The sequence below is a fragment of the Athalia rosae genome, chromosome 2 (assembly GCF_917208135.1).
Source record: "Athalia rosae chromosome 2, iyAthRosa1.1, whole genome shotgun sequence".
Lineage (NCBI taxonomy): Eukaryota > Metazoa > Arthropoda > Insecta > Hymenoptera > Athaliidae > Athalia > Athalia rosae.
The window spans coordinates 10,218,480-10,232,367 of record NC_064027.1 but is presented as its reverse complement, the minus strand read 5'-3'; the positions used below and the strand labels follow the sequence as shown (position 1 = coordinate 10,232,367).

General features: G+C 34.9%; 1 protein-coding gene across 11 annotated transcripts; it reads left to right on the top strand.

The window, feature by feature from the left end:
- The first annotated feature begins 292 nt into the window (after positions 1-292).
- Positions 293-13,326, top strand: LOC105683741 (sex-lethal homolog). Of its 11 annotated transcripts, XM_012396574.3 has the most exons (7): positions 297-455; positions 1,977-2,256; positions 2,529-2,704; positions 2,874-2,987; positions 4,042-4,202; positions 11,059-11,339; positions 12,168-13,326. In XM_012396574.3, exons 1-6 carry the CDS (start codon positions 400-402, stop codon positions 11,301-11,303), a joined length of 1,032 nt encoding a protein of 343 aa, XP_012251997.1. In that variant the 5' UTR covers positions 297-399; the 3' UTR covers positions 11,304-11,339; positions 12,168-13,326. The 11 variants fall into 11 exon arrangements, with proteins under 11 accessions (XP_020707683.1, XP_048506664.1, XP_012251997.1 ...); XM_020852024.2 differs by lacking the exons at positions 11,059-11,339; positions 12,168-13,326 and adding an exon at positions 5,589-9,921 and having other exon boundaries at positions 293-455; XM_048650707.1 differs by lacking the exons at positions 11,059-11,339; positions 12,168-13,326 and adding an exon at positions 4,787-5,347 and having other exon boundaries at positions 293-455.
- The last annotated feature ends 562 nt before the right edge of the window (positions 13,327-13,888 follow it).

The window sequence follows — 13,888 nt, the reverse complement described above, 5'->3', positions numbered from 1 at the left end:
GCGCATTACTTGAAAACGCAGACAAGAAACCTAAGGCAATAAACGAAATCATAATGTAGGGACCCCAACGTGTTCAAGTAATTTTAATATAACTCGACATTCGCATTTGTATTCGTCGAATGCAACGTTAAATAGAACGTTGGTGACCAGGCTGCAGTTTGATTTTACCGCCGTTTAGGGTGCATGCCTGCAACAGACCAAATGCAGCTTCCGCGAACTGCGATAAAGTGCAGAGATTCTGGGAACTAAATTCCTGGGATCGCGCAGTCTCGTGTGGTTTATGCACATCCACATGCAATACCACACCCGAAAACTGTGCCAGTAGGGAGTCATGTACTAACAATAAAACAAAAAGAATCCGACACTGCAGCAAATGATTATGTGCAGCGCAAATTCAAAATGGACGGGTTCTACCAAAAGCAGAATTCGGATGACTACGTAAACCAACATACAAGGTAGTGTGACGAGATTTTGCCTCTTTCATTCACCAAATAGGATTAATATTTGAATATAAATGTCAGTTTCGCATAAATATCTTTTTTTACACCTCATCAATCAAATTCACTGGAAATGTAAATCAGAAATTATTTATTCTAACAAATAAATACTACGTTGCGTTTTCATTTTACTGCGCCGAATTTTCGTTTGGTGGTTTGGTTATTGAAAAAAAAGACTAACGAATTGAGAAGTTGATGTAATACAAAAGACTGTTGAATACTCGTACATCATATGCCGTGATAGATTTCTGAGACAAGGTTGTTCAACAAAATCTTTCAAAGTAACGTCAAATTAGTATCTTAATAGGTTGGTAACTTTTATAAACCATCGTGAGTGAATCGCTAATTGCTTAAGCCTCCCCACGGAGCTCAAGGTAGGCGATAGGCATTTTAATGCAGCTTTGCAAAGCCATGCGGCAGTGGTGATTGAGATTGATTATTTATTGCATCGGCGGGCGTTGCGTTGCGTTGCGCGATAGCGTATTAGCGTTAGCGTCTTCCGTCATCGTTGTACGACGTTGTAGTTGCGTGTTCTTACTGTGAGCGGGCTGCAGGTTACCGGTAAGGGTGATATGGGAGAATAGAGCGGTTCCGGAGGGGGTATTGGGAAGCCGGGAGACGCACACGTAGGCACGCAGCCTTTCGTAGTGTGCAGCAGTAGCGCTAGCAACGCGTCGTTGAGTCGTCCCGGCTTGTTCCTGTTTGTGAGTGAGTGCGGAGATGAAGTGATAAACGCCGACGTTGTTGATGCCTGTTAGCAAGAAATAGTTATCCCGACTTCACGTTATCCAGAACGGTTTAGTTTTGAAATAATATTCGTAATTTGGTCGAAAGAGGGTGTACAGAGGGAGCTCGGTCAGTACAATTTTGATCGCCGAATTGTTAGCATTCCTGTGTCGTTTCTCGGCCAGGCAGGTTCGGTCAACGCTTCGCTCCAGTCTCCGCGGTTCTCAGTGGTGGTGATATTTAGTGCAACACCGGACAGAATAATTACCATTCGCGGAGTATTACATAATTGTGCACAATATTAAAGCGAATCATTTAAAGACAAACCACAAAAAAATTTCATTCTGCTTCTTAATACCGGAATATTCGTTAAATAATCGCCTATCCGCGTAAGGTATGTCACTTCTTTGTTCTGACAGACGTATTATTGTTTAAAGTGACATTGCAATTTCGGTTGATTAATTTTCGGGGTTATCCTGGGTCGGTCGAACGACTTTGTTTATTTTATAGTTATTTATTTATTTATTATTCATTCCTACATTTATTTATTCAATGTTCTATGAAGTTTTACTATTATTCCCTAAGTTATCCTTATTTTTCATTTATTTTGCACACAGGTCCGGCGACATGTTGAATATTTATTTTATATTTGTTTTAATATTTGATATCATGGCTTTGCGAGGATCAGAGGTAGTAACGCATTTGTTTATATTTTTTGTATTTGCTGATGGTGATATCAATCGGCGATATCAGTTGGACCTCGCAGCCCTCAGTCAACACTCAGCCTTCTTCGCACCAACAACCGCTACCCCCCCAATCGGTGTTGCAAAACCCTACAAATCATTCTACCGCAGCTGGGCGTGATTTTGCACGCTATCGCAAAATGACAGACTACGAACCACCTAAGTCAGATGAACCGCGTACTAATCTTATCATAAACTACCTTCCACAAAGTATGACTGAAAAAGAACTCTACAGCATGTTCGTCACCATCGGACCTGTCGAATCTTGTCGGGTCATGAAGGACTACAAGGTAACCGGTGTTGATATTTGATTACCGATACTTTCTTACTTCTGAAGCTGGTTTTTCCAGCATCAAGTTATGTTCATATCTAAGGCAACAGCAAATGTCTTGAATTTTCCAATTACAAAGTCTTTTATGTTTACTTATTTCGAATTTGTTGTAGAATATGTATATGTAATTTGATAGCTGATTGGTTCATCTTATTTGAATTGGATGATCTACCAGTAATTTTGATATAAATATGAAATGTTTACTGTAATGTATTTGTGTCTTTGCCACAGACAGGATATAGCTATGGCTTTGGATTTGTTAATTACGCAAAAGCAGACGATGCAGCAACGGCTATCGGTACGCTGAATGGCCTACAAGTCCAAAATAAGCGCCTCAAAGTATCATTCGCCCGTCCTTCAGGAGAAGAAATTAAAGAGACTAACCTGTATGTTACAAATCTGCCGAGGTATTTAAAAACACTATGTTATTTCAGTTTTGCTCTAATATTTTTCAACATTGCATTTTTTTCTCAATCTGAGAACTAACTATCAATTTAAAACTATTTCATTATTGTAATTTCAGTTACTTCACATAAACATGATTCTAAACACTGAAATTTGATTGTTTCGTTGCAGAAATATCACAGAGAACCAAATTGATAATATATTCAACAAGTATGGTATGATCGTTCAAAAAAATATCCTCAAGGATAAATTAACAGGCTTACCACGTGGAGTTGCGTTTGTAAGGTAATGCACTATTTATCATCTTTTTCTATGCATAGCAAATTCGGTAATATAAAGCCTACTACTTTTGTATTCGCATAATACAATTAATGTAATTACCGGGAGTCTAAAAGTTATTCAAATATTTGATGATATTGCAGCTCTGTCATAGTAAAAACATAACAATAACTGTTTTACTTTACTATTCTCTGATGTCTTGTAACTAGACTCTTGTTCAACGAAAATGAGCACTGCACCTAAAATTAGTTTTTGGCTCTTGCAAAACTTTCCTCTGTCGTCATAGTGTTGTTAAAGATATTCTAATGGTCTTGGCAAATGATACTCCAATATTTGGCAGATTTAGTTTTCTTGTACGGCCAAGATATTACTCCACTGCTAAAGTTACATGTATATTATACTGTTCTTTGGAATGTACTTGGCGCGAGACTCTATTAAGTCTTTTGATGAGTCTTGGACTGAGTATGGCAAATGTTAGAATCTGAAAACTACTAATAAATCAAAAAGTGTTAAATACTTCTAAGTGCAGTTGATACAGACATCAATTTTTTTTTTCACTTGTCATTATTTCGGATCATTTTAGGACAACAAAAACAGTTTGTTGCAATCACTTACGTGACTAGAACGTTTGTTATTTGTTTCATATTTTTGTCATACGTGAGTTCTCAATACAATTTCGTGTTGAAAGTAATAAAATTGAAATAGTTTTTATTACAAATGTTGTCAAAATTGAAGTGTTTGGTAGAAGTTTTTAAGCGCTAACATTTGGTACAGTTAAATTTGGTCTGTAGATTTGTCTGAAGCAGGTGTGGTTGATTAAAGCAAGTGCAACATGACGTAATGTTAACTGGAAATCTGTTTATTTCTCAGTATCTAGTGCCAAAGTGTATTTCTGCACTTTGTGGAGTTCGTTATATAATTACGATTCGTATTTCTAGCATTTGATCTAATTATGATTCAAATATGCCTTCCGGTGTTTGAATACGAGTTCATATTGCAATTAGTTTGTATGAATGACTATGTTTTCGACTCACAATGTAATAAAATTGGTTTATTAAAGGTTCGACAAACGCGAGGAAGCCCAAGAGGCGATAAATGGCCTACATGGGACGATACCTGAAGGAGGATCGGAACCACTGAGTGTTAAGATTGCAGAGGAGCATGGGAAACAGAAAGCGGCATACTACGCTGGATGGCAGGCAGGCTACAATCAGAGCCGGGGTAAGTGAACAACAATTCATTCCCCATTTTTATCACCCTCTATTTTACATATATGTCATCTGAGAGTTTGAAGCGATAAATATGGTCCAGTTTATCTGATTTTGTTCCCATTAAATGAAATTAAACTCCATTCGCAATATCCATTGCCATGAAATATCTCTTAATGCGTGATTGCAAAATATTTTTATAGTTTTTCTGATGACAATATTTTGGCACGACTATATAGACCTATACTCTCAGGTGGCCATACATCACAATTCACCAATTATTTCATGATACTTTTTTTCAGTTGATTCATTTTCTTTATTATTCGTATTTATGATTGTGTTGTGCATATTCATTTCTTTTCTGTTTCTTCATCTTATTATATCGGTCTTGTGAATCGTCGCCGATACTTATGGTTTGTTCAATCCCATTTCGTGAAAGTTTCGCGCTTACGTTGTTTTTCGTTTATTTTATGATTTTCATACATCATCAGCATGCGTATTATATGCATAGCTATGGATGTGTAGACAATTGACTTACCACATTGTAAGATGTGTGTTTGTTATAAACGGTTTTCTAACAATTAACTGTTTTGCCAGATAACGTGACCGCCTCAAGGTCGGACTCTAATGGCTTCTCGCACTCGCTTTTAGATTAAATCCACTTTACTTGCCTGGTTTATTTGGGTTTTGCATTTTCATGCAGCTGCTTGACGTAGCTCTTGGGATATAATTGTTTTTTTTTTTTTTCCTCGTACTCGTGCATACAGTTAAATACAGATGTGTACGCATAACTTGAAAGTTGCAAGAGAAAACTTCGAGCAACTGCATTTTGTCCAAACCATACCATGTGTATACTCGAAATTACCATTGGATACCATGCAGATAGTCTTTCTATCTATATTTTTGGTAAAAGTGTTGTGTTGTGTGCATCATGAATCATGATACATCCATGGAATTCAGTTCAACTAATGTTCAATGGTACGCTGAGTCATTTGATTTTTTTTCCTTGTATCCATCCGTCTTTGTTATAATGTAACAGTACACTTTCAATACTATTATGCCAATGATGTAATCATGATACATCTATTGTATTAGATATTAAATATATTTGGTATTGTATCTACTTTCATATTTGAAATATACTTTACCTAATTACAATATAGGCTTCTAATTTTCACCTTATCCTGTAGGATAAATATATTTAACTGGCAAGGATGAGTTCAATACTATGATAAATTGGTCCGTGTAAGAAACTTTCTTCAGTTATTTGTCGTCCATATTATTTTAACCATTGATTAGTTTGAAGGCTGCTTCCATTCTGTGTGCATGGCTGTCTGCTTTATCGCAAAAAATCTTGACTCGAAACTAAATTAGCGTTTCTGTTTAATGCCTACCAAAGGAGAATGTTTGTATGCCGCCAAGAAAAAGGCATATCAGTATTAACTGTTGTAGTTCATACTTCAAAATTCGTTTTGTTCTAAAAATCAAACTTTTATTTCATTACTAAGTAAGAAGCTTGCGTGCGATCATGTATACGATGTTGCGAGACAAGATTAAGTCTCACAATTTTGGGAATTCATTCCATCTCCTGAGTTAATTCTTTATAAGAATGATTCTTTGCCATCAACTTTCTTTGGCATTTATTGTACGTATTTTTGGGACTTGCTGCAACTCGTATACGTGATTCTGATCACTAATGAAATTTGAAGCCTATTAAAATTACCTTCTTCGATTATTCTTGAACTCAGATTCATTCCAAAACTGCTTCGCTGCTCGTGTACAGTTGAATACAGTCATTTTATTTACAATGTTGTACACAGTTATGTAGCCGTTATATCTCTAAGCATTTTATGCAATTGATTACCCATGAATTACTTCATTTCTCTACAATGTGACTCAATTTGTGTTGAAATTGGATTATGTACTAGTGTCTGTACAAGGTACGTACATGGCTTACCAAAAGAAATAGTTTGTGACGAGAATACCTTGGAAAAGTCTGAAATCCGACTGCCAATAAATTCTGCATTATTGAGTCACGTAATCCAGCCCAACGTATCAGATGAAGTAAACCATTGTTGTGTTGAATATGTGACTATCGTTGTATAAAGAAATTTTTTAGTGCATATTCTGCAGAATCTAGATACAAGCAATATCAAAATCACTGAAACGAATTTCTATTAGTTCACGTCGACAGTACCCTGATACTATTAAATCAAACGAAAACTTAATTAATCATCCAGTTATGGTTATATAGAGTTACTTCATTTATGCATTTGATTACTTGCAGAAGTCTAAGAACGCGTAACAGATTAAATGAGCACAGGGTGTAATTTAGGTTCTGACAGTTTGCATTGAAATACTCGATTGCTACTGTTAGAATAGTCTATTCCTTATAATTCAGAGGCATCTCAAAATTCGTGCATCAAATGTTACTAATCTAAGCACGTAAATCAAAAGACTTCAGTGATAGATCACGTATTTGTGTTGGTTTCAAAGTTACATTGGCATAGATTTTCATATTGTTTGTTACGTGATCTTCTATCCAATTTATGGTGGGAAATCCTTTTGTCCCTTTATGTGTGAACAGGGTATGTCGGATAATTATGATATAAGTGTTGAATATTCAGTACCACCAATTTATTAAAATGCATTGCAGCGTTACAATCAAAAGAAACAAGAAGAGTATCAAAAAATCAAACAAACAAATCAGAGCTCACTTGCGCACCTGATCCGGTGAGATTGTGGTACAAATTGGGAATCAAAATTAATGATTTCCTAAAAAATATATTATAACACAGCTCTGTTTCTCATTTACTCATTATTGTTTATTCTATCTCTACTCAAACAAACTCAATTAACTGTTCCAAACGATTATTGATAAAACTCAAAGATAATCATACTGTCAGTCAGTGATAAATTATTAATAAAATTCTGTTAAATCATAAGTTTTCAATCTTTGCATGTATTTGAAAACTTTACAGAATACAAGAAGGAACTATTGTCTCGCTTGTTTGAGATTACCGGGCAGTACCTCTCATTGTTATGACATTATGCGATTTCAACTTGAATCCTTGTCAGTAAAATTTATAGCACCTAGAGTAGATTCGGCTACAATACCGTCGCTCTTAAAGTGTTGAACCGACTATTCCGAGTCTTTTCGTAGTCTACGAATATATCTATTTCCTAGTCTCGTCTAAATAAACAGTTTTCTGCAATTGTAGATATCAGACACAATGCAATTATCATTTTGCACGAGTCGAACAAATTTCTAGAAATTCGAGTTTAGGCACATATTTGATGATTATTTAGGAATCTAATATTGCGAATCTGTTTGGGTATTTGGCCTATTCAACATAATCAGTATAATGATAAAATTGGTGCTCAAAATTGAATACATCATGATGAGGCTATTCTGAGCTCAGTACGTAGCATTGTTGAAGAAGAACTGATTTAGTTAATAAGTTTAAGAAATATTCCATCGAGACATGTTATACCCTTTATCTGATAAGCAATTACTTTTCGAACCCTATTCTGGCAGTGTTGCTTTCCGTGTGTCTTAACTAACAAGAAGAACTCAATTACCGCGATCTGTTCATCTCTTATTATGTGTTCGAAAAACAAAAAAATTAAAGCACAAATATTCTTGATTGCTGCTCTAATATATTTTATATTAGGGCATCGTGCGGGGAAATGAATGATTCCTCATTTCTGAATAGTTATTCTGCATTGTGTGTAATTGATATGTTTTAATTACTCTGTTAGTTAAAATGCAGCTAACATACCTAGGATTGCCAATACAGTGATTATTGTAAATAGGGTGTCAGATCTGAAAATAATATTATGTAAGTAGTGATGTAAGGCTGAAATAATTGAAGTCTCGAAGACTGGATACGGCGAATGGAAGCAACCATAAAGTCTGTAGTGCTAACAATGGCTGTGATAAGGATAGTTATTAACGATTTTCATCAAGGAAAAAGTCCACCGGCTTAAAAATGCAGTATATCAATACATTACCATGACGTACTGGTAACTATCCTGGTTATTTCTTATTCAATTTACACTGTTGATGAGTATGACCTGCAAGATTCAAGAATTTTTTTGAGAGAAATATTTCAATATTCAACACCAAGAAGAATAACTCAGGATATTTCGTCGTCGTCCCTACTTCTTCTACAACTCATTACCAAAGAAGAATTTTGATTCATCAGATATGATCAGCATTATTAATTCTGTGACCGTTGTATAATTACGTTGTGTTTTAATGGGTGGTTTTTTGAATTCACGAGTTCATACAGTGTGGCTTGAAAAGTGTATGAATCATTTGGAAACCAGAACTGCGTGCTGACAGCAATCGTGGGACAGATTTTTCAGTAAATTGATGAGGGAATTCCATTACTACTGTCGGCGCGTAAAGTTTACAGTTCTCAGTTTGGAGGTTTATAACTACGGAGAAAAAGATGATAGAGCTGAAATTTGGAAAAGGTTCGAAAGCTTGGAGTATGCGTCTGATGACTCATTTTCGAATTTCGAGAAAACAACACTGACAGTTATGACCACCAAAAGATCAAAAAACGTTTTTTCGGACCAAACCGATGTAGGAGCGACGCCACTCGTAAGAAAAGCACTGGAATAACACTAAAAGATTCAGGGAAGTTCCTGGAAGAATTCTCATAATGGTCCCGTTGAAAAATTTTTAAGATATCGAAACACATGGCGCCTAGGTGCACCAAAGTACGAAAAGGCGATCTTGGGGACGTTTTGAGTCAAACGGATCTACGTGGGTTGGAAAATTTGCAGAAAAATATATACTTTCTGATGTCGTAAACAGAAGATTGGTTGTATCGCCGAATTTTTGGCATTCGTCATTGACGTTTTAGGATATTATAGGCGCCGCTGCAAATTTTGATAACGATCTATGTTTTTATGAACGAAATTCACTGCATTGCAGTGACGCGCGGTGCGAGATGTGAAAATGCAGTGACGCTGTATCAGCTGGGTCGCTGGGTTTCCCGACCTTTCGGTGGTCATCACTGTCAGTGTGTTCTATTCTCGAAATTCGAAAATGGGTCATCAGACGCAGAATACTCCAAGCTTTCGAACCTTATTCAAATTTCGGCTCTATCATTTTTGGAATTTTCACCCTTGATATTTCTGACACTTTTAAGTCGGTGACATCGTGTGTTCATTTGTTATAAAGGGAAATTTATTGTCGAGTTTGGACGCTATATTGTAAAAATAACAGTGACTCGGTTAAAATAATGAAAATTGAGAAGAATGCCCGACATTCCCAATACTACATTCAATATTTCTGTCTCTTTATAAAGTAGAACTTATCTTGAATAAAATTAAAATTGATATGAAATCCAATATAAATATTCATAATATATTAAGAGAATGTTAACTGATTATTCATAATTAATTATGCGATTGTTCATATATTTACACGTTGTTAAGTGTTGAATATAATTGCTATTTGTATTTATTTGTGTTGGCGATTTTCAAGGAATTTAATTTCGGTAGGTTACAAAAATGATTAAATAAATCGTGATACAAATTTCTGTTTCTATGAATGTTACTGTCGTTCATTAATTTTTGAAAAATTGCCAGGACAGAACAAAGATTTTTAGAATAATAAGCAGCGGGTTTTTCAAGTTTGTAATTTTCTCATTGTTATAACAAGAAACGTGTATCGTGTTACTTATTTCTCTTTAATTAAACTATTACAAATAGAATACCGCTTTCTCTATAACCCAATGTCCCGACGCTTTTGGGTTGCACAGTTTTGTCATTTTTTATGTACTTAAGTTTGAAATGTTGGTTTACATCAGTTTCTTTGACCGAAAATACGTTCGTAGTTTGTACCTATACATCAATGCAGCATGCGACTTTGTTGTCACAGCTGACTGATACAACTGGCGTGTACCATATTTGCGCAACATCTTTCAGCTTGGATTTATTAGCGTACTTTGTTTTAGTATTAGCTTCAAGCCAAGTTATGAGTATAAAAAATGAAAGGAAATTGAGGTATAAACTAGTTCTTGTGGTACTTCATGACCTCCAACTTTTGAAGTACTGTCAAATGTCTATTGACATCAGGTGCGATTGATTGAATTGATAGTTTATCATACGAGCTATGAGAATTGTGCGAATCACGGTAAAAACGGTTCATTTTCAAAATATTCCATTGCGTTTGTTTCAAAGAAAAACTATTTTAAGTTTAAAAATAAATGAATTTTGCGCAAAATTGTATCCAAGTATAACATAGTTACAGTTATCAATCTGATATTCGCTAAATTTCAATAGGCGAATGAAAATTTCCATTTTTAAAAATTGGATCCTTTCAAATACAATTGATACAACGTGAAGTGATAGCAAGATGTTTACTATAACATGCTTTCTTAGTAAAAATGTATGAGTTAAGCATACTTCGAATATAAGGTGCGCATATGTACAATACCGAGAAAAAATGGTGGTACAATAACGGAGACATAATCAAGAAATATTCATAAGTAGTTTTAAATAACTTGATTTTGTGTGAGAAAAATGTTATGTGAATGTTCTACTATTATTAAGTGGTGGTTGATTCTATCCAAACTAATTTATATATTTTTACAGCAAGATCTCGAAATTTCTTCACATTCTTTCCTTTAATCTGAAGTGATAGACTTGAACAAATCTATCAATTGCATTTTTGGCCTGTGTCAACTGCTCCAAATAGAACAAACAGCCCTTTAGTTTTAGTTTCACGACTATCACTCCTAGATTTGGGTTCACCCCGCTCAAATTCTGAAAGTTATGTTTAACATGACTATCGAAATGAATTTTTTTTTTTTTTTGTGTAAGAGTAGGGTGTGTTCGTTGGATTTCAGGTGGAGGTCGAGGTGGCCGGGGTGGCGGTGGTGGTGGTACTGGAGGCGGGACTGGAACTACGATGACTGGAGCCAATGGACCAGGAATGCTGGGCAGGGGAGGAAGCTTTGGTACCAGAGGTGGACACCATACAAGTGGGTTCATCAGCGGAGGTCCAGGTGCCATGAGAATGGAAAAGATACACCCTCATCGATTCAATCCTATAGGAATGGGGGGAGGATATGTGCAGCCTCATTTCTGGTGACCTGCTAGCAAAGAATATCTAACGTAACCAGTTTAGGTTTGCTATGGCACTCTATTTATAATAATAATTAATTATCCTAAGATCATTGTCCTCGTTAAAACCATTTAACAATTGTTCAAGTTTTAGTGTTTATCAATTAAGAATGTTGTTTGTTGTACATTTCCTTTTAAATTTGCACCAACTTTGAACATCGAGTTTTAATCAACTTAGTATAAGGTGGTGTTACCATGATAGGTAGGCCAAGGTTATATGAATAAACTGAAGAGTTGTTTCCATGAAATGTCATTAGGTTTAATCTTTTATCGCGCAGTTTCTGCTATAAGATTTGAATGAATTAATGTGATTTTTGCAATTTCACAAAGACTTCTTGGAACTCAGTGTAACCCAGAAGAGACTCTTAGACAACGTTTAGTCTTAGTGTACTTTTAGCTGAAATGATTTTCAAATGAATTTAGATGAATCTTAAAATATTTGTTTTGGTTTTGTTGTGTGTGATTTCTAGAATGGAGTGTGCTAAGCGTTAGTCTATGAATATGCGCATGTAAGTGCTATTTTGAATCAAGCGTTGCTACATTTTAATAGAAGAAAAAAAATGCAATTTGAGTGATGGAAAAGAGAATGAAAATACTTCACGACATTATTCAACTATCGATGATATTCATTGAATTTCGAATAGTCAATCAGCAGTTATACTCTACAATTACGACTGATAATGATGATATTCAGTTCTGAATGGCTCTTAAACTGCATAATAAATAAATAAATAATGGCGCAGATAAAATGTGTGTTTTTTTTCTTTCGAATTTCGATGGTATTAATCATGAATTTTTATGGTTACAATAGAAATAATCGGCTGTTTTTCAGCTTTGCCGAATCTCAGCTACGGATGGCGGAAAAATTCTGTGAACAAAGTCATCGGGCGTAAAAGCTTGTTTCATCATACTGCTGAGAAGTGACCATAATGAAGAAACGTATGTTAACTTTTCAAAATGAGAGGTGATGTTTTCGTACGTCAACTCTTGGTCTACCGCGATCAATCGTGTTTTTTTTTTGGCGTAAAATTGAAGCACACCAAATAATAATACGTTACAGAATTATTCATCCCAAACTTGTCATTTTAGAATATCGAAAATTGTTCGACTGAGGAGTAAATTTTCGAAAAAGTATAACTCCACATGTGTTCAAATGTTTGGTGACACATGTTATAGACTTGCAAATAGTACGACATAATAGTCACTAAAGGATCAAGGTTTTGAGTTATTGATGTTGGATGCCTAAATTTGATATGAAAACAATAATTGTACATAAAGGATCCGCAAGTGTAGCTGTGAAAATGAAATGAATTCAATACTTTGTCCTAAAAACTAATGTCATTAGGAGATTCAAGTTTAGTATAAAAAAAGCATTTCACCTACTTCTCTGTGTTCGGGTTTAAGATAGGTTTAAATGTCGAACGAATATGCATGGACTGTAATAAAAATTAAACTTCTCAAATCGTAGGCATACCTAACGAATTTATAATGAATAATGAATGCGCATACCGCCTCAAAGTATGTGGCCTCTGAAGAAATAAATCGAAACAGATCAGTTCCGAACGGATCATAAAATTACCTCCAAAACTACATTTCACATCAGTTCTGGTGCAATTGGTTGTTCGATTAATTTTCTTATGCTTACTTTTCATTCGTAGTGATCACCGAAATGTTTTTCAATATTTTTCTTCTCGACATTTTTTTGATATCGTTATAATATTATGGCATGAGTTAGGATCATTAATCAATGATGTCAGTATTGTTGTTTATTAGCTGTAAATCTCTTCCAATGAGATATGGTGTAGAAAATGTGTCGTTTCTTTTATTCGCTCGGTTAAATTTTTCAACTGACATTACTTTTTACACATATGACTGTTGTGATATTCCGTGTTGTATTGGGATACGGAGTATGATAATATTTTACACGGAATAAATTAATGACAAAAAGTCCCAGTTCAAGACTCTCAGTTTAGAAAAGGAGACTGACTTTTTAAAAAAAAAAAAAAACAAGTAGAATAGTTGATCGTAGCTAGTATCCGTTACTTTGTATGTAGCAGTAAAGGATGCTTTCCTCTAGATAAATAATATTATATCCAAATATTTGTAATGCCATTTAAATAATTTGCGTGCAATTTTAAATGTTTTATATCCCGGTATTTTAATAGTCAACGAAGATATGAAAAGCAGAACGCCTAAAATGTATTATGATTCTATAACGGCAGCTTCATTTGCACCAGTCTGTATAGCGTCAAACGATTCAATAAATTAATCTTGAAACTGAACAATCGCATGTATAAATCATTGTCAAGTAATGCTCATTTGTGGTTCGTCCTTTTCCGTATTTTTGTTTCATACGATTCACGATCACTGGTCATGAATTCGTTTTGACCTATAGGTATGTGAAGCAAACTGTTAACGATATGAAAGTATAAACTATCTTCCCTAATGAAAAATATGGTATAAGTCGATACAGCATTTTTCTGACACAAGATACTTATTCTTGCTTTTATACATAATTTTGTTCAGAAATTAACAATTTCACGAATGTTCGGA